The sequence below is a fragment of the Coptis chinensis genome, chromosome 7 (assembly GCF_015680905.1).
Source record: "Coptis chinensis isolate HL-2020 chromosome 7, ASM1568090v1, whole genome shotgun sequence".
Lineage (NCBI taxonomy): Eukaryota > Viridiplantae > Streptophyta > Magnoliopsida > Ranunculales > Ranunculaceae > Coptis > Coptis chinensis.
In genome coordinates, this window is record NC_141462.1 from 17,217,364 (window position 1) to 17,239,906 (window position 22,543).

Sequence of the window (22,543 nt, forward strand, 5' to 3'; positions counted from 1 at the left end):
AAAAAAAAAAATTACATGGAGCCAAATAGTTTCTTGCTTGCCTTGCAAGTGCAACGATTGCCAAGGACAGACCCTTACATTCCTTAGACATAATAATAGGGTTAAGCTGACTGACCCCAACAACTAGTTGCAATTAGACATTAACCCATTTTGTATCAAAACGAGACCCATTGATTTATCACCCTAGGCTTTTACATTACTTATACAAGCTGAATTTTCCACAATTGGGTGCTGCATGCGAAATTTGCCCGTCACATATCCCCGAGACTTGGTAGTAGTTCTTACCCCCTGATAGCATACCTGATTTAGAATATTGGTTTCAACTTCCAAGTCATCATGGACTCTTACGAATTTCTTACCACTTCGACAGAGTTAACTTTCTAAAAGCATCTGCAACTGCAATATTTAAGGGAACATACATACATTTGTATCTCACTCGTTCATGTTAGCTTATTTATTCAATACAATTGTATCTACACTTTGATAACTGATTATCTTTGCAAATCCAACAACAGCACCATGATCAGTGAGACTAAATTACAAATTTATTTAAAAAAAAACAATTGGCTGATTCGCACAGGAAAAGGAGTGCAAGATCTAATTTGTATCCACGCTCCAAGTTCACACAGCCAGTAGTGGTAAGCAAAATTAGTGGCTGCACTAAACAGATTACTTCATAATTACAATGGTTGTCCACTTCTTGCTTAGCTGAAAGATGATTAGAAATGGTTCCTGGTAATAAACAGGATGAAGGTAAGCACAAAATTCGTGGCAATAACCCAAAGGGCAGAGGGGGCAAGTACTGATATTGCACCACTTTCCTAATTCGATATATAAACAGATATTACGCATATTAAAGTATCATAATAAACACTCTTGTGCTGAGAGCTGAGAGCTGAGAGCCAGTCATGACCATATGAGCACAATAGCAAGAAACCAGGTAACTCACCAGTATGATATGTCTAAGAATCACATAGACAGATGCCATTCAGACAACAACCCTTGCTGATCCAGAATCACACAGCTGATGCTATTCACATAAACTTCACTGAAACTATACTTTGCATTGACTGGGGCAGGTGCATCAGGTACTGCAAATGACACACCACCTCCTGTAACACAAATCAAGTAAGTTACTTGACATGAATCTCCAATCACTTGTGTCTCCCAGAATTTTGGTGCTGCATGTGGGCTTTACTATCATTCTGAATCCTATCAGCATACATTGGTAGGCGAACAATTTGATAAATTTCACTTAGCAAGAAGTCCTGGGTGATATTGTCATTTATGCTCCGCATAACCTGCTTGTATTAAGCAAACAATAATGTTAGTACACTACACACTACCTTGTGCCTTCAAGATAGCTTCTCAAGAAATTGTGACAAGATAGACCTTCATATAGGTATTGAACTCATTTGGGTTGGACTTGTCTGTCCTGATCCGCATGTATATCCAAACCCTTCTGTTCGAGTCCCAGGAACACTCAATAATCTTTCCTGAAAACGCTGAAGGATCTGATTCATCTGCATGAGGGATAGCTTTGCAGGTTACAATCCCTTTAAACTTTGGAGTAATGTGTAACAAAAACGTATATAATATAGCAGTGAAAGAACATATCAAGGTCAAGGGCACAGGGGACACCACAAGATTTATTCTGCTTAATTATGTTAGTAGCCAGAAGGGAGTGGTGGAGCTGAGCTAAAGTAATGGTATGTTCAGATGCAATAAATCATGGAACGAAAACAAGTTTAATATTTACTTTCAAACAGAACCCTCCCTTCCACAAGCTTCTTTTTTCGCCCTTCATTGAGAAAAAGTAGCTGACGATGATCTTCTGTCACCTGTTGGGACATGCACAACGCCTTGTCAATTATGATCAAATATCAATACACTAAAGAAACACACTGAGCACTAGCAATAACCAATAGCATTAGATTAGTTATTAGTACAACCTCAAAAAGAAAATCGACTGAATCCGAGTATTTCCACTTTAGGAGCCCTTCATGGGTACGAGGAACATATGGATCATCCCAACCCTGTAAGAAGAAAAAGTAGTGGAAGCCATCAGTTCCACCCAGCAATGAACAAAACAATTTACCATGAAAGATAATGCATGGCATAATTTTAGAACTTGTTTCAATTAGAATCTCAGAAAGAACCACTATTCCAAGGGATGTATGAGGGAAACTCAAAAATTATCCTAAACCAATATATTCCAAAATCAACAACGGATTTGGTTAAGGTTGCATGTTCTTTTTAATGTAGTTCTTACTGGCGGAAGCTTCAGTTTAATTGAATCTACACTTTAATTGAAACACAATTAAAAGACGACCTAAAAATCATTCTTTTATTGAATCTCTCAATCACAAATCACACACATAAACACAACTACTGAAACCCTAACTACAAGCCCGTTATTTAAAGTAAACCTAGAAAGCATAAACCAATAGGAACATGACATGTGTCCAACTAACTAATGGACTCGAACCATGGGCTTGGACTCCACTAAGGGGCTCACGCCCATAACATATAGAGGGAACATAGGCGCACGCCTATGACACTGACAGACATCATTTTTCCTAAGACATTATGATATTCGTGAGATACATGTAGGAGGCCTAACACTCAAGGACCTCATTGTTGGACAAATGTCACTTTGTAACTTTAGGTAATTGTTGGAAAGTGTGAGATCCTCTGTGCGCTGCTCTATGCCTCTACCTAATAATCTTTCTTAATAGCCCGTCTGTTTAACACTATTACTATGTATCTGGTGGTGATATGAGCATATGACAACTTGAATATTCACAATCAACATAAACTTTTTTAAAAACCTGAAAAATAAGACCATCGGCTTCATGTGAAAGCTGCTTAGGAATAAAATCAGTTAGAAGCTTGGTTACAGTTGATAGAAGCCAGAAGTTCTTCCTTCTCACCTGTTTAATTCAAGAAAATCAATAACGTGTGAAGGAAAGGAAAACTATTAAAGAGGAGGAAATGCAATAGATTATCGGTTGATGTCGCGTACTCTAAATGGTTCCAAGTCATATCTGTAGTAAGGCATTCCGCTCTGGTTAAAATGCTGGCGTTCCAGATTCCGAGGTTCAATGACTTCTTTATCGAGCTTCTTCCATCTTTCATAGAAAGGAAGCTGCATCAAATTACAAGCATCATCATCAAAATTTTGATCGTGCATCGAAGGATAGGAAAAATCAGAAAAACATTATATCAGTATGAAAATACATCAAGAAAATACTGAATAAAAACATGTCATTGGCAAAAAAATATTTCTGTGATGTTCCAATTTGGTTCTTGTGTCAGTCGCAGTGGATCGACTGTTAGTCGAATCAAACTAGCTGGAAAAATATGATTCCGGCATTCCACATTGGATGATCCAGTTTAATACTTTAATTATAAAGATACGAAGTTATGGAGCATGAAAAAGGACCTAGAATCACTGCAACAACATAGAGTTGACTAATCAGATACAACTTTTAAATATAATGTACAACTATAATACTACAGAATCTCTAACACAGCAGCACATCTCAGAAATGTATAGTACCAAAAATTACGAGCCAAATCATTGCACCTTTTTTCCATCATTTTACTCTATACAATGCTGATAAATCAGTAGGTAACACTATGTTCAACAATTACTTATAGATAACAAGTTCAATAATATTTGACTCAGTCTTCATGATATAAAAAGAAAATAAGCGCTTTTGCATTTTCGCAATTGGAATAGAAGATCCAAACTAGATAACTAGTTATGTCTTGCTTCCTTTTATAGGATAAGCTTGCCAAGTTTCATCTCACTTTGATTTGGCATCCTCAAAAAGTAATCTAAAGACGCCCTTCACAATTTTTCCTTTCTTCCTCTCTACATATGAAATGATATACTAGGACTAGGACAGCAACAACAACCAACTTCACGAAAAGGACCATGGAATTTGAAATTCCAACTCTTACATTGATGGATCATTACAGGCAATCACTTTTTTCCATAAGCCAAGGAAAACCCACCAGTTCGTATTGCAGTCAAATTTGTGGACATACAAAGAAAAGCTGCCCACGGGACAAAAATAAATTGATTGGCCCATGTAAGCAACTCATCCACCATATCTAGTTCATTTAATTCTTCTTTAAAAAATAAGTAAAAATGCCAAAAGCCATGGTTGTCAACACAACATAGCATATTGCAAGGTAACACCCCCCTCCCACACACACACACACACACACACAAAAACACACAAACCCACCAATTTTCTTCTTCAGTTCCAATGTGATTCGAGTTAAGAAAAACAGATTCAGAAATTAAACCCCATTCTTGAATCTAGAATATGAGATCAGGAGTGATCAGAAATCATAACTCGCCATTGAATGAACAGGTGCCAGATTGAAATTGCAGGTTTCAGTGGTGATTGAAATTGGAGAAGACATTGGGTGTTTGCAAAATTTCCTTTTTTCTTATCTTTAGTTTAAAATAGAATGAAATAAAAGTATATGACATGTATGAGTAGCTTATGTTCGCCAGTTGGATTTTAATGTTGCATGGACAGCTTCCCTTCGTATGTCCACAAATTTTTATTTTTTATTTTGAAAAGGCAAGACAAACTTATTAATGAAAATGAAAATGTAAGTCAGTTGCCCTCCCACAACTTACATCAGTTCCGAATTAAACTTTCCCAACCAAACGATAGCTGAACAAAACACACCCCTTCAATGTTCATACTTGTAAGCACACCTACTACAATTTTACCATTCAACCAATGAAAAGTATAGGTACATGTAACTATTTTCATCAACAAAAGTAAGTAAACAAATAAATTGCAGCATCTGACCTTCCAAACAGGTACATTGTTGATTGCCATAACATCATAGATCAGATATCTTCTCTCCTGTTTCTGCGTACCCGGCAGAGTGTCAATCACCATTTCACCATCCAATAACGTGAAGTTGTGAGTCTCTTTGTCAAAAACCTTACAAGCCAAACCAAATGAATTTCAGGCAAATGCCTATTACTGAACCAGGAAAACCTTAATAAACTTTCCAAAAGCAGAAACACGTGAATCTGACCTCATTATTTTGTTTTACAGGAAAACGCACTCGGACCCTTCGGAAACAAAATTTTCTATCGATCAAATAACAACCATCCCAAGTAATAAGCATCATATATCTAGTCCCATCAGCTTTCCATGTAGCATAGTAATAACGTTGCCTAAGCAGTTGTAGATTGTCCCTGCATACCATCAACAGAAACTGAGGCCCAAATGTGCGATTAAAAATAGAAAAGCAAAAAACATTCCTAAGCAGCTGAACCAAATGTTGTAATCTCATCAATACCAAGTACTGTATGTTGGTAACTGAACTGTCATTTCCGTTTGATTAAATTACAATTATCTAATTGACAAGAAAAAGCACCATGCATGATTTAAGTCTTTAACGTTCCAAACATTAGTGTTGTGAACATAGTTATCAATATCATACCATACATGTATCGTATCGTTTTTCTTTTGACACATCATACAATTGTATCGAAAATTTCATGTATCGCACGATACGGGAAGCGTATCATACGATACGATACATGATACACCCTGTATCGAGCGATACACTTTAGACACATGAACTAATTAAAAATTATGTCCAAAAACAGAGTTTTTAAGTGTTAATTATTTTTTTCTTCTCTTTTCGAAGCTTTGGAAAGACATCTTAGGTTTTGGTTCTTATAAACAACCACCCTAACCCAAAACAAACTTTTCTCACTCAACTGACAGCTATCGTAGTCCTTTACAGTATAATATTAATTTGGGCCAAGTGGTTGAAAATGATGACATTTTTTACCATCCACTAATAGAGTTTTACGTGATAAAATTTTATTTATGTATGTTTGTGTATGAAACTCACATACCATGCACAAACACATATAATACTATCAAATTTTACTTTATGTGTATCATCTGATACATGATATGATTCGATACTTGATACGCTAAAAATGAAAAATGAGATATGATACGATATACGATTTGATAACTATGGTTGTGAATGTATGAATATTAGTGTGTGAGTCTGTTATTGTTAGCATTAGTAGTATACTAGTATTTCACGTAGTATTGGAGAGCTATGAATTATGTTACATGTTCTCTCCTATAATTCCTAGATCTCCAGTTTTGGAACAACTCAACTTGTATTTATTTTACCCTGATCAGTAAAGATAGAACTCAACTTCACATATTACTTCTATGTTAGTGATCCTCACAAAACCTTTTTGCAATTATCTTTTTTCCCTATGTTCATAAAAAAAACCTAAGGTAAACCGTAACTAAAAGAAAGAAAGATAGATTGGAATATAAGATATTTACCTGTTAAGAGAAACTGGGTGTGATCCTGGAAATTGCAAGTTTCCTCTATTCTGAGGGAAGACAAAGTAAAACTTCAGAGGTACTCTACATATACCATTTTACAAGAAAAAAATCATGAGTGGATCAAACAAAAACTGAAACATCAAACTTGAAACTGAAGAGCAGTTTCAACTTTCATAGTTTGACATAATGTCACATTAGACTCAAACCAAATATGAAGGTAAAGAGAACAAATGCCAAGTTATATTGGCAGGGATACCTGTGTCCATATCCAACACAAGGACAAAGTGTCTGACATGCCAAAATATCAAAATTGAGGAATATCATATACAATATTGTGCCAGTGTCATGTCCGACACGGACACGTGGATACGTATCAGACACGAATTATTTTTTAAAAGATGGCATGTCCATGTAACATAGAAAAATTGAAAATGAGATTGGTGATTGATATAGAAAAAACAAAATAGGTTACGTCATACGAAATAACCAAATAGGAATGAAATCTAGTACAAAGGTCGCTATTAAATCAATTTGAAAGTAAAACTGGGGAAAGATTTTCAACGTCCACTCACCCTTCTACCCAGATCAAGTAAATCGTAGCAGCTTTTTTGCATCACATCTTGCTCTTCATATGGTAATGCATCCCCTAAAATGTCGTCATTTGTCATCTCCTTATTGTCCTGAAGCTCCTGCAACAAAGATGATAATCTATAAATAATAGCACTGAGAATCATATAAAAGCTTCAAAGATTTTTAGAATTGTTATTTTTGGTGCACGGACTGGAATAAAGTGATAAAGACAAAATACCATGAAATATTTATCTAATCAAATAAATTAGCTAACAAGTCTGCTGCCTACTTTTTTTCTCATAAACAGCATAACCCATGTTTCAAATGGTTCTACCTCATACGGTTGTCCTATTGGGTTTTTAACATTGTTAGTGTGCTTTCTGTTTGCATTGTCAATGTTTCTCCACTGATTTGCTAAATCCTATGTTTTTTCCATTTATAATGTTCTTCCTCAAGATTATGGTCCTATGGATTTGTTTTGCAAATGCAACTCGATGCAGACCTGAAGTGACAACTCAAGATATGTCAAACTTTGTAGGACCTATGTACTTACATGCCCAACAGCAACACCACCGTCCCCATCTTGCATCGCTTTCCCATTAAGATCAAGTTCAGATGATCTCTTCCACTCTGGAGTTGGAGGGCAAAGTGTGGATTCGGGTCTTCTTTCACCATAAAACATGTATAATGCATCAATATAATCCTCCTTATAAATTCCTGGAGGGCGTGCACTAGAGAATCTTTGTAGTGCCTGCAAATAGACAAATCAAAACAAAAATTTAACACAACTTAATTCAACGAACAAGAATAAAGACTGATATAAGACTCCGTACGAAGATAAAGATTGATGTAAGAACATACGCATTGCTCACCTCAGTGACAGAAATAGATTGTGAACGCACAAGAAAATGAACAATCATGTAACCTGTGCGGTTATACCCATGAGTACAATGAACAAGAATATACTTTTTCTTTGAATGTTGCTTGACGGAGTAGAACTGCATAACCTGGAATAAAAAGGAATAGAACATAATTATATTCTAACTTATAAATTGTCTGTCTGTATTGTGAGTGTGTGGGCTCTTTGTTAGAATGATCAGTTTATGCATTGGCGCCATACAGATCAATATCCCCCTCCCCCTCCTACACATACGGTGAACATTTCAGCACACAACTCCATGAACCAATACAACAGAAAAGCCCGAGTAAATAATCAGCGAGTGTATGATTATAACGTTGAAACCCTTGACAATAATTCTAAAAACTAATGGTTAAAGGTAAGAGGCTTATAAGCTTACGCAATCAGTTGGTCAAACCAGTGTGACTTGTAGAAATAATGATGACAATAAATATGACAAACACGTAAACACAATTTACAACCACACATTTCCTCTATTTTAAGAGAGAGAGAGAGTTATCCATTTCACACTAAGCAATCTTTAAGGAGAAGTTCTAGAAACCACTGACAGGTATTACAGAGACATGTATAATGTACCAGACACCAGTCCAACTCACTTACTCCAAATTATCCATCAATGATTTTATAGTTTAACATCTATCCAACTAAAAATAATTACAGAATTACTGATATAGGATGACTATGTAACACTTGGAAATGATGAGTAGCTCGTCGCAATGAGGCAAAAGAAACTAACCTCATACATGAAGTCATTTACAGACTCGTCTTCAGGATAGGAACCCCTTCCTCTGCATGCTATCTAGAACACAGAAAAGACTTTGGACATCAGAATATTTAGCAATCAAGTAGCAATAATAAGGACTCCTGAGAACAACTGTACATAATATTATACTTCCACTGGTGGCAAAAATGAAAACTGTTTCTCACCTTAACATGTTTAATACCTTGATTCCTCCAATCAGATGCTGGATAATAGCGGTTAGTGTTTGTCAGATCAATCACCAGACCAAGCTGAAAAAACAGGTTAAAGTACTTTCAGCAAAACTAAGTTTTCTTTTACGCGGACAACTTAACTTCTACTTCATCCTATTAAATACAGAAACCAAATCCAAACGATGAATACTAATATCTTGAAACTTCTAAATTGAAGGGGGGTCTTTAAAATAATAAGCCATAATCATCAAAAGTCAAATAAAGAGACAATAACAAAAATACGCATAGTTCACCCACACTACAAATTTCCCAACTAGGCATCATGACTTGCAGTAACAAACTAAAACACCAGGATACCTATTACCTTCAGTACAATAAATATGCAAGAACTGGTACCAATGACCAAACATACCAAAAGAAACCAAATTAGCTATATGAAACTAGCTTAATGTTCTACATATCACCTGTGATATGAAAGCTCGTGCGGGGCAACCAACTCTTGGTTTTAAAATACACAGGGAGCTTCCATGAAAGCAGCAAACAAATTAGGAGTCCATCTTGAATACTGAGATTTAGGGTGCTGGCTATTGGTAGTTCAGATAAGATTTTTTTTTTCTTGTATCATCCTACTCCAATTTGATAGTATGGTATAATCTCTACTTTACTAACATATAGGAAAAAACATAAAACTGGAAAAAGAAAGAAACTGAAAAGATGAAGTTGAAAAAGAAGAAAAATTCAGCATTGAAAAGAAGAGGCTGGTAAGTTGGTCAACAACAAAAAACTTACTAAAACAAAACTAAGGCCAAAGTACTTACTTCCCTCCCGAACTTGGCTTGGTCACGAGTTACTTCTCTCCAAGAGTATCTTTTATCGTTCAGGTTGAAATCGTCACCAAGAGGAACTTTAGAAGGGATAATGTAGTCAATATTTTCACCATATGAAGGGCAATCCAACCAACCTGCAATATGCCCAACACCTTTTAAAAGGCCTAACTAAAATATCCTAATTTGTAATATGGGGATGCGGGGTAAATAATTATTATGAAACTACATGAAGTCATAGAAACAGATCCAAACCTAGTTAGTGAAGCATATAAAAAGAATAATTGGTTAAATATCTAATCCACGTACCATCAGGAAGCTTATTTCTGTCAAAGGGTCTAAATCTTTTATTCTGAAACCCAGCAGCACCTCTTTGGGACTGATTTGGCCCTTCACTGGGGTAATCTCTTTTGTATTGCCTTCGTCTATCTTCATGTTCCTACAACATCATCATTTATATACATTTACATTCAACTTTCTTATTAATATTATTTCATACCAACGATAATATATATATATATATATATATATATAAAAAGAGAGGGAGATTACTCTGCGTGGTGGTGGGGCCGGTTGTTGATCAAAGTGATGACCACGAATCATCACATCTTCGTGTTCTTCTGGTAACACATTTAAATCCATTCACCCCAAAAAAAAAACCACCCTCTCTCTCTCTCTCAAATTAGGGTTTTATTATTTTTCACAGCTGAAAAAATAATTATGGTTGCGAACGTGTTTGCGGATGTACGGACGTGTCTTTAAAATTTAGTCAACCCTGTCCTCACTTACCACCAATAGGGCAATTACCTACCGACGTACCTATGGTCGATGTCGGTAAATATTTGTTACCCAAAAAAAAAAATGAGTATTGTCGTATGGGTCTACTTTTAAAGATTATTTAGTTTTTGCCCCACTTTATATATAGATACGAGTATGCAGACCGTATCATGTATGGGTGTTTTTTCAAATCTTTAAATCTGTCGCTCTAACATCTCTCTAATAGTATGATTTTTTTAATTCTAGTTATAATCTAAAAAATAATATAAAAACATTAGGAGGGGTTGAATATAATTTGAGTGACGTGAATGAGATTTTCTAAATTATTTTAAATAATATGAAACTAATTCTAATTTCAATAAAGTGAGAGAGTTTTTGGTAAATTGTTTTAAAATGAAGGAACTGATTATAATAATTAAGGGAGGTGGTTCTAAAATCATAAAATAGATAGATTATAAATACACAGTTCGGTTGAGAAATTTTCCTCCTAAAAATTCGGCTATCATATATTGTAGAGATTAGCGTTTGGCTCTTCTAAATTACTAAATTCGTTTTTAGTTCCAATTCTATTAGTTGAATCAGTCAATTTTAACTCCACAACATGTATTCTTCAAAATGACAACTTTACCCTTTTTGTGACTTGCACCTGAAATTGTAATAAAATATTCTATGGTTTCATTTTGATTTGGAAATTCTATTGTTTCTATAGTTACTATTCATCTTCTTCTTGGACCACTTCAAATGGGTGTCAAATGTCAATCACCAATAGCTGACCTCCTCAGATTGATAACTGGTATCAATGGTCTTCTTATATTGTGAATAGTATAATTTAGAAATAAAAAAACACATTCAACATACAAATTGAAAGATTGTGATTCCACCAACAAAAATGAAAGCTTCTCCCTCCTAAAATACGCAATATTCCAAAAAAAAATTTATGATCAAGACCCCAATCAATTCTCATTGTTTTGTTGCTGATATGATATTGATGTGGGAAAGCTCTATGATTTTTTGGTATTAAATCACCGAAGTATACAGCTGAATTTTTTACTTAACGTAGTTGATGATAATTTCTACACCACCAATTCCAGATTTCTAGTGTATTATTTGGTGTGAGTTTTGGATATATATTAGCGTGCATAATTCAAGAGTGTTGATCATTTTGTGTCTAGTATTCATTTTGGTGAGATTGTAATTCTAAACTGTTGATAAATGTATAGTCTGTATTATTTGGAGAATGAAGATGAATAGTGATCAATTAAGGGAGAGCAGGAGTAGTTAGGTTGGGTTAGAAAGACGGTCCAGATGAAATCAAGTGTATTTATTTAGATTAAATTGTATTCGTTCGATTGTTATGATCTGGACTGTTTTGGTTAAGACACATGTCTGTTACATACTTACACTTCAGTTAGTGAACCATCTTCATAATGGCATATTGGTAAATATTGTTAAGGGGTATTTGAGCCATTACGAAAATATGAGAATATCAATTCACAATCAACACAAAATTGACTTATTCAACTAACATAATTGGGGCCAAAAACGAATTTAACAACTTAGGAGAGCCAAACGCTAATATCTATATATAAAGTGGAGCCAAAAACTAAATAACCCTACTTTTAAATAGTTCACTTCATAATATCAGGATGTGTTATAATGTTGATTCGTTGACTATTTATAGGATTGTCATCTCTCTGGTAAAATAATAGAATAGTGATGGTTATTCCAAGTGTGTCACATCTCTAACTACCCACCTAGGTTACGACTAGGGGTGGGAATTTGGCCCTAACGACCCTAACTCGGCCCTGACCGACCCGACCCTAAGCCCTATAAAGCCCTCACAACTAAAGTCCCTCATAGAGTTTAGTAGGGCGGCCGCCCTCTTAATGCTTCTAGTATGTGGCGCTGGGGCTAAGATTCTAAAAACATAGCCCCGACCCTAACCAAGCCCTAACCGGCCATATTTCATACTTTCACTATAAATACACATACCATAATTGTCCAACTCTTTGTTAAATATTTTCAATTAAAATAACATTGTCCTTTGTAATTTATCACTTACACGGTTACACCAAAGTCTACCTCCAATAACTTGTTTTATATAACAAAAACTTGTCAACTTAGAAACCGTGAAGAACAATGAGCACTAAATTTAATAAAAATAAGACTTTATTCCTTCGATCATCAAGTCAAAGTCCATAACTTATTATTCTCAATTTCTTTTCTCACTTATTTCTTATAAATTATATTTTTATTCACATCCAAGCCAAGTCTAAAACTAAAGGTTTCCTTCCACACCATTAAAGCAAAAATACGTAACGTACATTTCAGAACATAAAACAAAAAACACCCATTTGTGGAAAAATGACATTTGTAATCTCAAACCTTTCTCCATCACTGTTCAAAAGCCAATATTTTCATTTCCATATACAAAGTTTGAATCACTTTTAAATTGAAGAAAGGTAATATTATATTTGTTTGAATCTATTATAAATAATTTATGATATTACAAATAGTTTAACAACTTCCATGACTCTTAACCAAAACTATTATGTTTTTCTTTATATCTATTACTTATTCCTTTAAAATGATAATATAATTATTTGTCTATGTATTTCAATGTTAAATGTAATTTCAAATGAGGTTTGAGTACTGAGGAAGAACAAATTCGAACTCTCGATGTCTTGATTCATTAGATTGTGGATGTGCATTTTAAATTTTGGACTTATACACGGGATTATTACTAGATTGGTTGGATTTTGAGTTTGTAGATTATTATGACATTTTGTAATATAAATGAGTTTTAAAACTGATGTAAGAAAAAAAAGAAAAAATATATAGGCCCGGCCCTAAAGCCCGACCCTAAAGCCCTTTAAAGAGGCTAGTGGTCGTGGTCGTCGGCTTGAGGTTTAGACTTGTGACCCGCCCCTATGCCGACTTTTTAGGGGCTAACCCGACCCTACTAATATCTGAAGGGCTTTAAATGTTTAGGGCCGGGCTAGCCCGACCCGGCCCATTGCCCACCCCTAGTTACGACCCAATCACGTGTTGTGGACCTTGCAGGGGAATTGGGTCGAGTTCCATTCAGATCCGTTGGGTCATAAAACATATTCGATTATATTATTCAAGAAACAAGTCAAAATATTTATTTTTTAATTTTAATAATAGTCTAGGACCGGTTGGGTTTTGAAACTATTAATAAAGACATTTTTTGAGTTATAACTACTATAAAAACCACATTTCACATTTTAATTATTAATAATGATAGATTTTATTTTATTTCATGTTTTAATTATTAATAATAATAGATTTGACTTTTTTATTTTTCATTATTTTCAATTTTATCCTTCTATACTTAGTATGCAGGGGAGTATTATTATCTTTCTTGGACAAGAGCCAATTATTGTATTCAGAGTATCTTTGAGATGAGAATAGTTTTTTGGGTCCATTATCTCAAAATTTTGTTTTTATCAGTTTTGTCCCTTCATATTATTTGGGTTCAGGTTTGAAAAAATAAAGAATTATCCAATTAATTATGAGATTCATAACAAATTATCTGATTTTTCGAGTTCAAATTTTTTTCCGGATAATAACGGATTTGGATATGGTTATATCCGACCCGTTTTCGCCCTATTTGGCATGAACCAAATTTGGTGTTTCTGTGTCCGTCGACTATTTTTAACATGATAGCAAAAGGGGATGATAGGGGTATAGTAGGAAAGGAAATGGTCAAAAGTCACATGAGTGTTTTAAAAAAAAATATATATTTCAAAGGGAAAATGAGTTAGCCCGTGAATTGCATTACCATTGGGCATTGGAGTCAAAATTGTGAAACTATTTTCGGTATTTGGAATTTTATGGGGGATGGCAGCCAATCACTGCCTACGATTGGAGATTTAAATAGTAGATTAGGATAAAAATCAAAAGCTTATTGTGCCACATACATAACTTTCCCGTGACAAATTTTCCAAAATAAATGGGAACATCACAATTGCGATTATATAGTCAGATGATTACGATATTACGTAGGACTGTGGTGGGCTGGTGGGGCCGCTGAGATCTAGAGATGCATTGGCAGGTTTGTTATTGGATGCTACACGTTACTGAAACTACGTGTACTTGTCACAGCAAACGGACAAACTTTTAGCACCATCCATAAAATGCCACTTGTCCCTCCCGACAACACGGTTAAGAAAAAAATGAAAAAGTAAAGACTAGATTAGAAACATCTGAATTTGATTAAAAAAACAATGATTGAATTTTAACTATTTTGAGTCCTCTTCTTCACAAAAATGTCTCTCTAAGGTAAACTTTCCTTTTATTAATTCATTTGCAATTTCTTCTTATGGCTCTTTTTATCCTATGTATTAAACCATGAAAGCAATTTAACAGGAAAGATTCTATCTTTGTAGGAGATTATATCCATTGTTTGAAAGTACATACATGAAAATCTGGGCCCCAACTTGTTCTGTTTTTAACTTATAGATAGATAATACAAAAGTGTTGAAATTCACTGTGGGGCACTTGGAATATTTGTGAATGTGATAGGCAAAGATGTTGAAAGGAAAGAAGTGGAAATGAAGCTTCTTGGGAGTTTCGTTTGCTTGACACTATGCTATTTGGGGTTTGTCTGTATTAGAGATTCTTAATTGGACGCGCGTGTGAAAGTTATATAGCTGTGGGTACATTCTACGTAAATTATTTCAATAATCAATGAGTGATTCTTCAGTTGGTTCTTCTTTTACGGATCAAATGGAGCGTAGGAATTCCACCCAAGTTCTCTCAGGAGGAAGCTCTGGTGAGTGAGATTATAGTCCTTGAGTTTATTTATGAGTGACTGTTTGTATTCATCTGGTGGAAACACAAAGCAATTTTTTGTTTGGCAAAAAAGCAACCAAAATGTAGAAGAAATTTAAAAGTAAGTAGAAATGAACTTGAGGAGGAAGATACTTGGAGTGTAAGAGGGGAGGGTGGAACAAACCCCTACAAGCGAAACACTGAATTAAGATGAAACAAAACATTACAACTAGAGTAAATGAAGTCTCTGAAAAAGTGTTCCTCTAACTGTTGTGGTTCCAAGGTATTGCCATTTGCCTGCTTCTTTCTTGATATGGTTAAGGTTTTGTATTTACACAGTTTAGCTGCCTTATTGTTTGTACACTCCCTAAAACTCCTCAGTGCATTGATGACATTTCCTCGCTTCTTCATGGTTGCCTGATCACTTTATCAACTTTGTAAGGTGCTGAAGTACAAATCAAGCTACTAGACCAAACAGAGTATCCAAGACCTGACAAGTAACAGAAAGCTTTTGTTATTCCATTCTGTATGAACAGATGAATTAAGTAGATGTAAATTAGAGTTTGAGATTGTCCAGAAATGGTCCAAATAACTGCATGAATTTGATCCTGATCAACTTAGTTTTTAGATTGAGAGGGTTGTCTCCCAGACATGTGTCAGAATAAGAAGGTTTTTCTACTAAATAGGCGATTGCCAACTGCTTCCAAATATCTAAGCAATCAACAGACCATTTCTGGAATTACATGCTTATCATTTATCATTTATTTTGAAGCATGTAATTCCAAAATTTATCATTTATCATCATTGGAATCAATCAATCAAGCTCTAGAAGATATCATCATTTATCATTTATTTTGAAGCATGTAATTCCAAAATTACCTGCCAGTGTCGATATTTGTGTAAAATAATATATTCATTTTGTGTTCCAGGTTTCGGAAGTCATTATCAAATGGAGTCTGGCCTGTTTGTCACATCTTTTGCGGCGTCCTTATTCATTGTTTCTCTTGTAACAATTGCGGTTTTGTTCATCACACTGCTTACCACTTTAATCGTCATGCTGCAATCCTGTGAAAATAGGAACAATGGAGTTCTTCAGCTTCCTAGAAGAAGTGATCAATATGATTATTGCAGGACTTTATCTGTACAAGCAGAGGTCAACAGATTTGAAGTAGATGAGATTCCTTCAATTTGCAAGGCCCATGCTGTTCAGTACATCAAAGATGGTCAATATCTAAGAGACTTGAATTGGACCATGTGTCTAGTTAATAGTTACTTCAATAATTCAAAACCTGAAGCTGATGGTTTAGATGTGGTGCTGATGGACATTGATGATATCCTTGCATTAAGTCATCCTTATCACACCTTTGAGTACCAGTAAGTCTTTATGTAGCTTTATTTAATGTAGAATTATTTTGGTTCTTCAGTTCTTGCTGCCGCCCCCCAGTTTGTGAGGAGAAAACAAAAGTAAAATTGCATTCTGGAATGCCCATTTGTGAGCTAATCTAAGATAACTCCATTTACTTGTGATGGTTTTCCTTTTTCCCGCAAAAATTAAAATTTTTAATGTTCATCAGCTAATGCTATCTCTTTCGTTTCTACATTTCAGATATTTTCAAATTGTCTAACTTTGTTTTTATGTTTTATTTTACATTTTTATTTTCAATAGAAATCTAGTTCACATTTAATCAATCTGTACATTTTGTACATGAGCGTATTATGATCATGGTCTGAGTAAAATTGCACATTGAACCATATCAAGTATATAACCCGCTTCTTTTTTCCCCTGAATCACAGAATAAATCTTTATGAGATGATGGATCAATTTGAAGTGGAAAAGATTCAAGCAGGTGCATATTTTCTTGAATTGTACACAAAGCTCCAAGCTAGAGGGTGGTCCTTGATTTTAATCTCTAGGAAGCCTGAAAAGCTGCGAAATGCCACTTTAGAGGCTCTAGTTTATTCTGGATATGGAGGCTGGTCTTCTTTAATCATGAGGTATGTGGCTTCTCCGGTGATATGACTATTCGAACTAGGGGATCTCTGATTTACTTATTTAGTCTAAACCTTTTGCTCAGTGCTTACTGTTCAATTCTTACTTCCAACTTGGGTTGGCAAGCTCCTTCGATGCTCGATAGTTGTAGTAGCTACAAAAGGCCACTAATTTCAGCCTCCTTTGCAACTTACATTCAGATTTGAACTTTGAGCATTATTTGCCAAAACTAGGGACCAAAGCGCATCTCCAGTCATTTTATCCAAATGTTTTGGATTTTCATCCCATTTGTGCTTGGACTCCATTAGCCCCTGCATCCCCACAGTTTGTATGCCAACGCTAACCACAACGCGGAAGCGGATAAGCAAGATGTGCGTGGATATAAATATCCACTTATATCCATTGTTTCACATCTCATATTGGATCGGCTGCATTTTTAAACCCTCAAGTGACAACTTACCCTTGTTCGTTCATTTTCTGCCTCACTCATTTCAAATCTTTAACCTAACAAGTAAGTTTGAAACTCAAAACCCCATGGTCACAGAAAAAGAAACTTGACCCCTAGGCCACTACACATTATCTCTTTACAAGTGAAGTAAACAGGAACTAACAGAATCACGTGACTGTTGAATAAACAAGCCAATTCTGTTTATCTGATTTAGTGCAGAACGCTTGGAGATTGTTTTTTCTCTTTGGATTTGCATCTGATTTCTTCCCAATTTAATCTATGTAACAACCTATATCTTGTGGATTAGTTGCAGTTAATGATGAATGCTCTAATTGTAATAGCATTCATCATTGATTCGTGTCTTGCCCTTGGATAGGGTGGTTTTTGTACACGACAAGTATTGGGATATATGTACCGCCGTACCGGTTCAATTTATTTATATATCTATCTATCTATTTATTTATTTATTTTCCTTGCCATTGGGGATCTAGTTGGAAATCATTTAATGCCTCCCAACATTGTCCAGAGGAAGGGATACACTGATACCGGATTTTATGGTCAAACCTTACTCTTAGTAATTATTGCATAATCTAGATTGAGATCTACAACCTCATTTTTCTCCATTTTGCAGTATTAGGCAAAAATTTAATTGTTGTACCAGTAACTTCAGTTAAATGCATTCCTATATAATATTTTACTGTAAATTAGTATCAGGGACTTTTCCTTTTTGATATCAGTGCTTTTGCAGACCAGATGATGAAACGCTAGATGAAAGCTGGAAATATTTATCCAGAAGAAGAGCAGAGTTGCAAGATTTTGGCTACCGTATTACAAGCGTGATTAGCAGCAATATGGCTGCATTAACAGGCCCATGCTTGGGCAAACGTGTATTCAAACTACCAAGTCCTCTTCTTTACAAGTTAGAGCATCATGTCAACAGCTTTTAGCTGTATAGACACATCCCAAGGTGAAAGTACTATTGTTTGCATATGGTACATTGGTACGAAAAGAAGGTGTTTGAAAAAACAGTCTATTGTCGATAGTAAAATTTTGATTATTTTTTTCTTTTTACTTCTTGTTGTTGTAACAGAAAAACTTCTTGTTCATATTGTAAATTGATGAAGGAGAGAAACAAAATATAAAAATACAAGTTAGTTCATTTTGTATAAAGAAATGTTGAGTTGGATTGATTAGAACTTGGTATTTAAACTTTGTCACCAGGTTTCTTTTTAGTTAAACCAGGATACTCGACTCTTACAACTGTAGTTTTCTTTCAAGTAAACAGAATTACCCATCTTTCCTTGAAATGCCTTTTTAATTTTTGGTTATATATCTTATACTTTAAAGAGTATTATCAGATCCTTAAGCGAAACATCGAATGTGTTTGGTTAGCACAACAAATGGCGGGAATGGCGTAAGGTTTCTGCCAAAACCAGATGAAGAAAACTCTGTATCCATCCCTGTAATATTGTGTGTATGCCAAATGCAGCCATGTTCGCATACAAAGTGAGGCTTTAGAAAAAGTGGAGAGTCAGACTGCTTTTCGCTATCCCCAGACCCCCAGTGGCCAGTGAACATGAGAAACATCTCGTATAACAAGCAAAGAGTAGGGAAAGTTTAGAGAATGATGAAAGCATTATGCTGGAATATTCGTCCCATGTTATTTGACAATGAATGAATTCTACTTTAGTGACATCTATAGACGGTACACAACAAACTTGTAATTAAGTGCAGATAATTGAGTGTAGAGTGTAGAGTGAGATCCAAGACAAGTGTTGTTAGAAAAATGGATTTGCACAAATCAATATGAATGGGTAGTTTGTCTCTCTAGTTGCCCCACTTGAAATGAAATGGGTACGTAAAGACAGAAAAACTTTTTCGAAAGGTACATTGGTTCGAAACAGTGCATTATACCGAAAAAGTACGACTTTTCGAAATGGACACTGGTTCGAAACAGTATTTTATGCCGAAAAATGTGTGACCTTTCGAAATAGACATTGGTTCGAAACAGTGCTTTGTGCATGCCGAAATGGTGCATCATTTCGAAATATATGACTTTTCAAAGAGGTGTCTAACTTTTTCAAAGTGTCACTGTGCTGTTTCGAAAAGACACTTCTCACTTATAAATAGTGGAAGAATTTGGAGAGAAAGACACACCAGATCACACATTTTCTGATTTTTCTCTTCTCTCTCTGTTCTTAGTCAAATACTATGTTGTATTCGCCGATTCTATAGAATTGAAGTGCTAGCTTTCTATAGAGGAAATTCGTTCTATCTTAGAAGACAATTTTCCATCAACCTTCAAGCACCGTGAGGGGAAAAATCTGTCTTAAGGACATAGTGTATCTACACTAGGCTCGAATTTAACTAAGAAGTACAAAACACTTACAAGACAAAAGGTTTGAATTGTATAGATTGGTAATTGGTAAAGAGTAAGTACAATTAAGTTGTATATTCCTAACAATTAACTTAAGACATATTACTTTTTTTCTTCTTCTTCTTTACCGAACATAATTTGTTTATTTTTTTTTTGGTTTAAATGAATAACAAAGTGTGGTTGTATTTCAGAATATGGTAACACCACCAGTTACACCTGCTGTTACTGTTCCTACTGCTGTTCCCCATTTTGTTCCTCATGGGGAGAAGCTTGAAAAGTTCAATGGAACTGATTTTCAAGCGCTGGCAACAGAAGATGTGTATCTTCTGTCTGACCACCCTGAACTTGGCAAGGTTTCTGTGGGATAAGGCTCCTGATGTAAGCCCTAATGAAACCGACAAGGAGAAGGTTTTGGCCAAGGATGTTTGGTTTCATGCTAATTTCTTGTGTAGAAATTATGTTCTTAGCGGGTTGGCTGACTCATTATACAATATGTATTGTGTTTTCAACACATCTAAAGTACTTTGGGATTCTTTGGACAAGAAATACAAGAGTGAAGATGCTGGCATGAAAAAATTCACAGTTGGCAGATTTCTTGATTTCAAAATGACAGATTCTAAGACTGTCATAAGCCAAGTTCAAGAACTTCAAGTAATCCTACGTGATGCTATTGTTGAAGGAATGAGTATGAGTGAATCATTCAAAGTAGCTACTATGGTGGAGAAGTTACCTCCATCTTGGAATTTAAGAACTATCTCAAGCATAAATGCAAGGAGATGAATCTTGAAGAACTAATCGTCCGTCTAAGGATAAAGGAAGATATCCGTCTATCTGACAAGAAGGACAAGGATCCCATGGTGGAAAATGTCAATGTTATGGAAAGCTCAAGTTTGAAGGGAAAGAGGAAACGCCAAGATCATGACTCTAATCAAGGCGAAAGGAGTGTGCCTAACAAGTTCAAAGGCAAGTGCTACAACTGTGGCAAGGCTGGACATAAGGCTATTGAACATCGCAAGCCAAAGAAGTCCAAGAAGCAAAAGACTTAAGCAAATGTGACGACAATGGAGAAACTTTCTGACAATGTTAATGACATGAACCTATCTGCTGTGGTTTTTGAATGTCTCATGATTGGAAATGAAAGAGAATGGTGGGTGGATACTGGTGCTACTCGCCACATATGCTCCAACAAGTCGATGTTCACCACTTATCATGCTGTGGAAAAGGAACAACAACTCTTTATGAGAAACTCTTCTATGTCCAATGTTGGAGGCAAAGGAAAGGTGGTGATGAGGTTGACTTCTGGGAAGGAACTAACTCTGAATGAGGTGTTCTATGTGCCTAACATTCGCAAGAACTTGGTTTCTGGGTCGCTGCTGAGCAAGAATGGCTTTAAGTTAGTCTTTGTTTCTGATAAATTTGTACTAACTAAGAATGATGTATTCATGGGTAAGGGCTATCTTCAGGATGAGCTATTTAGGATGTCTTGTTTTACTATTGCGCCAAAGAGCGCCAATAAAGTTGAATATTATGTTTACTTGATTGAGTCTTCACATGTATGACATGGTAGATTAGGACATGTTAATTATGACACTTTATGTAGATTAATTAATTTGGAATATATACCAAAGATAAAAATAGACCCACACTATAAATGTGAAACTTGTGTAGAATCCAAGTTGACCAGATCATCCTTTCATTCCATTGAAAGAAGTACTGAACCTCTAGACTTCATACACACAGATATATGTGATCTTAAGTACATGCAAATTAGAAGTGGTAAAAAATATTTCATTACTTTTATTGACGATAGCACTAGATATAGTTACATTTACTTGTTGAAAAGTAAAAATGAGACAATTGAAGTGTTCAAACACTATAAAAATGAAGTTGAAAATCAACTAAGCAGAAAGATTAAGGCTATAAGGAATGATAAAGGGGGTGAATATAAATCACCTTTTAAAGGTTTCTGTTCTGAACATGAAATCATTCATCAAACTACAACTCCTTATTCACCTCAATCAAACGGTATTGCAGAGTGCAAAAACCGAACTCTAAAAGAGATGATGAATGCTATGTTGTTAAGTTTTGGTTTACCCCATAATTTGTCTGTGTGTGTGTGTGTGTGGGGAAGCCTTGTTTTTCACTAATTACATACTCAACAAGATTCCTAACAAGAAGACACATAAAACACCATATGAATTGTGGAAAGGTCATCAGACTTTCTACGAATTCTTGAAAGTGTGGGGGTGTCTTGCAAAAGTGGAAGTCCCAAAACCTAAGAAGGTAAAGATTGGACCCAAGACTATTGATTATGTATTCATTGGATACACAAACAATAGTACTGCATATCGTTTTATGGTTCATAAATCAGAGATTCAAGATATACATGTTAATACGATTATTGAGTCAAGGAATGCTTCATTCTTTGAAAATACGTTTCCATATAACATGCGTATAGAGCCAAATTCAACAAAGAGAACTTTAGATGCTACAATTAGTAACCATCCTTCACAAAATAAAATTGATGAGGAACCTAGACT

At 35.2% G+C, this 22,543-nt stretch overlaps 2 protein-coding genes across 6 annotated transcripts; one reads left to right on the top strand and one right to left on the bottom strand.

Moving 5' to 3' along the window:
- Window positions 1–377: 377 nt before the first annotated feature.
- Window positions 378–10,465, bottom strand: LOC147486331 (mRNA capping enzyme family protein). 2 transcript variants are annotated; one of them, XM_086570904.1, is made up of 19 exons: window positions 10,167–10,465; window positions 9,924–10,053; window positions 9,609–9,751; window positions 8,785–8,868; window positions 8,594–8,656; window positions 7,811–7,945; window positions 7,492–7,689; window positions 6,941–7,057; window positions 6,366–6,415; window positions 5,077–5,239; window positions 4,842–4,979; window positions 3,026–3,148; window positions 2,832–2,933; window positions 1,953–2,036; window positions 1,760–1,841; window positions 1,393–1,523; window positions 1,225–1,301; window positions 950–1,112; window positions 378–732 (listed from the first exon to the last, which is right to left on the bottom strand). In XM_086570904.1, exons 1-18 carry the CDS (start codon window positions 10,254–10,256, stop codon window positions 1,085–1,087), a joined length of 1,938 nt encoding a protein of 645 aa, XP_086427030.1. In that variant the 5' UTR covers window positions 10,257–10,465; the 3' UTR covers window positions 378–732; window positions 950–1,084. The 2 variants fall into 2 exon arrangements, with proteins under 2 accessions (XP_086427030.1, XP_086427029.1); XM_086570903.1 differs by lacking the exon at window positions 378–732 and having other exon boundaries at window positions 1,019–1,301.
- A 4,037-nt stretch (window positions 10,466–14,502) lies between these two features.
- On the top strand, window positions 14,503–18,800 carry LOC147486332 (HAD superfamily, subfamily IIIB acid phosphatase). Of its 4 annotated transcripts, none has more exons than XM_086570250.1 (5): window positions 14,503–14,696; window positions 14,940–15,189; window positions 16,118–16,562; window positions 16,983–17,183; window positions 18,375–18,800. In XM_086570250.1, exons 2-5 carry the CDS (start codon window positions 15,105–15,107, stop codon window positions 18,571–18,573), a joined length of 930 nt encoding a protein of 309 aa, XP_086426376.1. In that variant the 5' UTR covers window positions 14,503–14,696; window positions 14,940–15,104; the 3' UTR covers window positions 18,574–18,800. The 4 variants fall into 4 exon arrangements, with proteins under 4 accessions (XP_086426376.1, XP_086426379.1, XP_086426377.1 ...); XM_086570251.1 differs by having other exon boundaries at window positions 14,644–14,696; window positions 14,804–15,189; XM_086570253.1 differs by lacking the exon at window positions 14,940–15,189 and having other exon boundaries at window positions 14,558–14,696.
- Window positions 18,801–22,543: the final 3,743 nt, after the last annotated feature.

Excerpts from the sequence above, each read along its gene's own strand:
- LOC147486331 (XM_086570903.1), bottom strand. The coding sequence starts at position 10,256 with ATGGATTTAAATGTGTTACCAGAAGAACACGAAGATGTGATGATTCGT. Across the intron at positions 7,690-7,810 it reads AATCTATTTCTGTCACTGAG|GCACTACAAAGATTCTCTAG; the intron begins GTGAGCAATGCG and ends GTCTATTTGCAG. Across the intron at positions 5,240-6,365 it reads CACCCAGTTTCTCTTAACAG|GGACAATCTACAACTGCTTA; the intron begins GTAAATATCTTA and ends GATGGTATGCAG.
- LOC147486332 (XM_086570250.1), top strand. The coding sequence starts at position 15,105 with ATGAGTGATTCTTCAGTTGGTTCTTCTTTTACGGATCAAATGGAGCGT. Across the intron at positions 16,563-16,982 it reads TATCACACCTTTGAGTACCA|AATAAATCTTTATGAGATGA; the intron begins GTAAGTCTTTAT and ends CCTGAATCACAG. Across the intron at positions 17,184-18,374 it reads TGGTCTTCTTTAATCATGAG|ACCAGATGATGAAACGCTAG; the intron begins GTATGTGGCTTC and ends GTGCTTTTGCAG.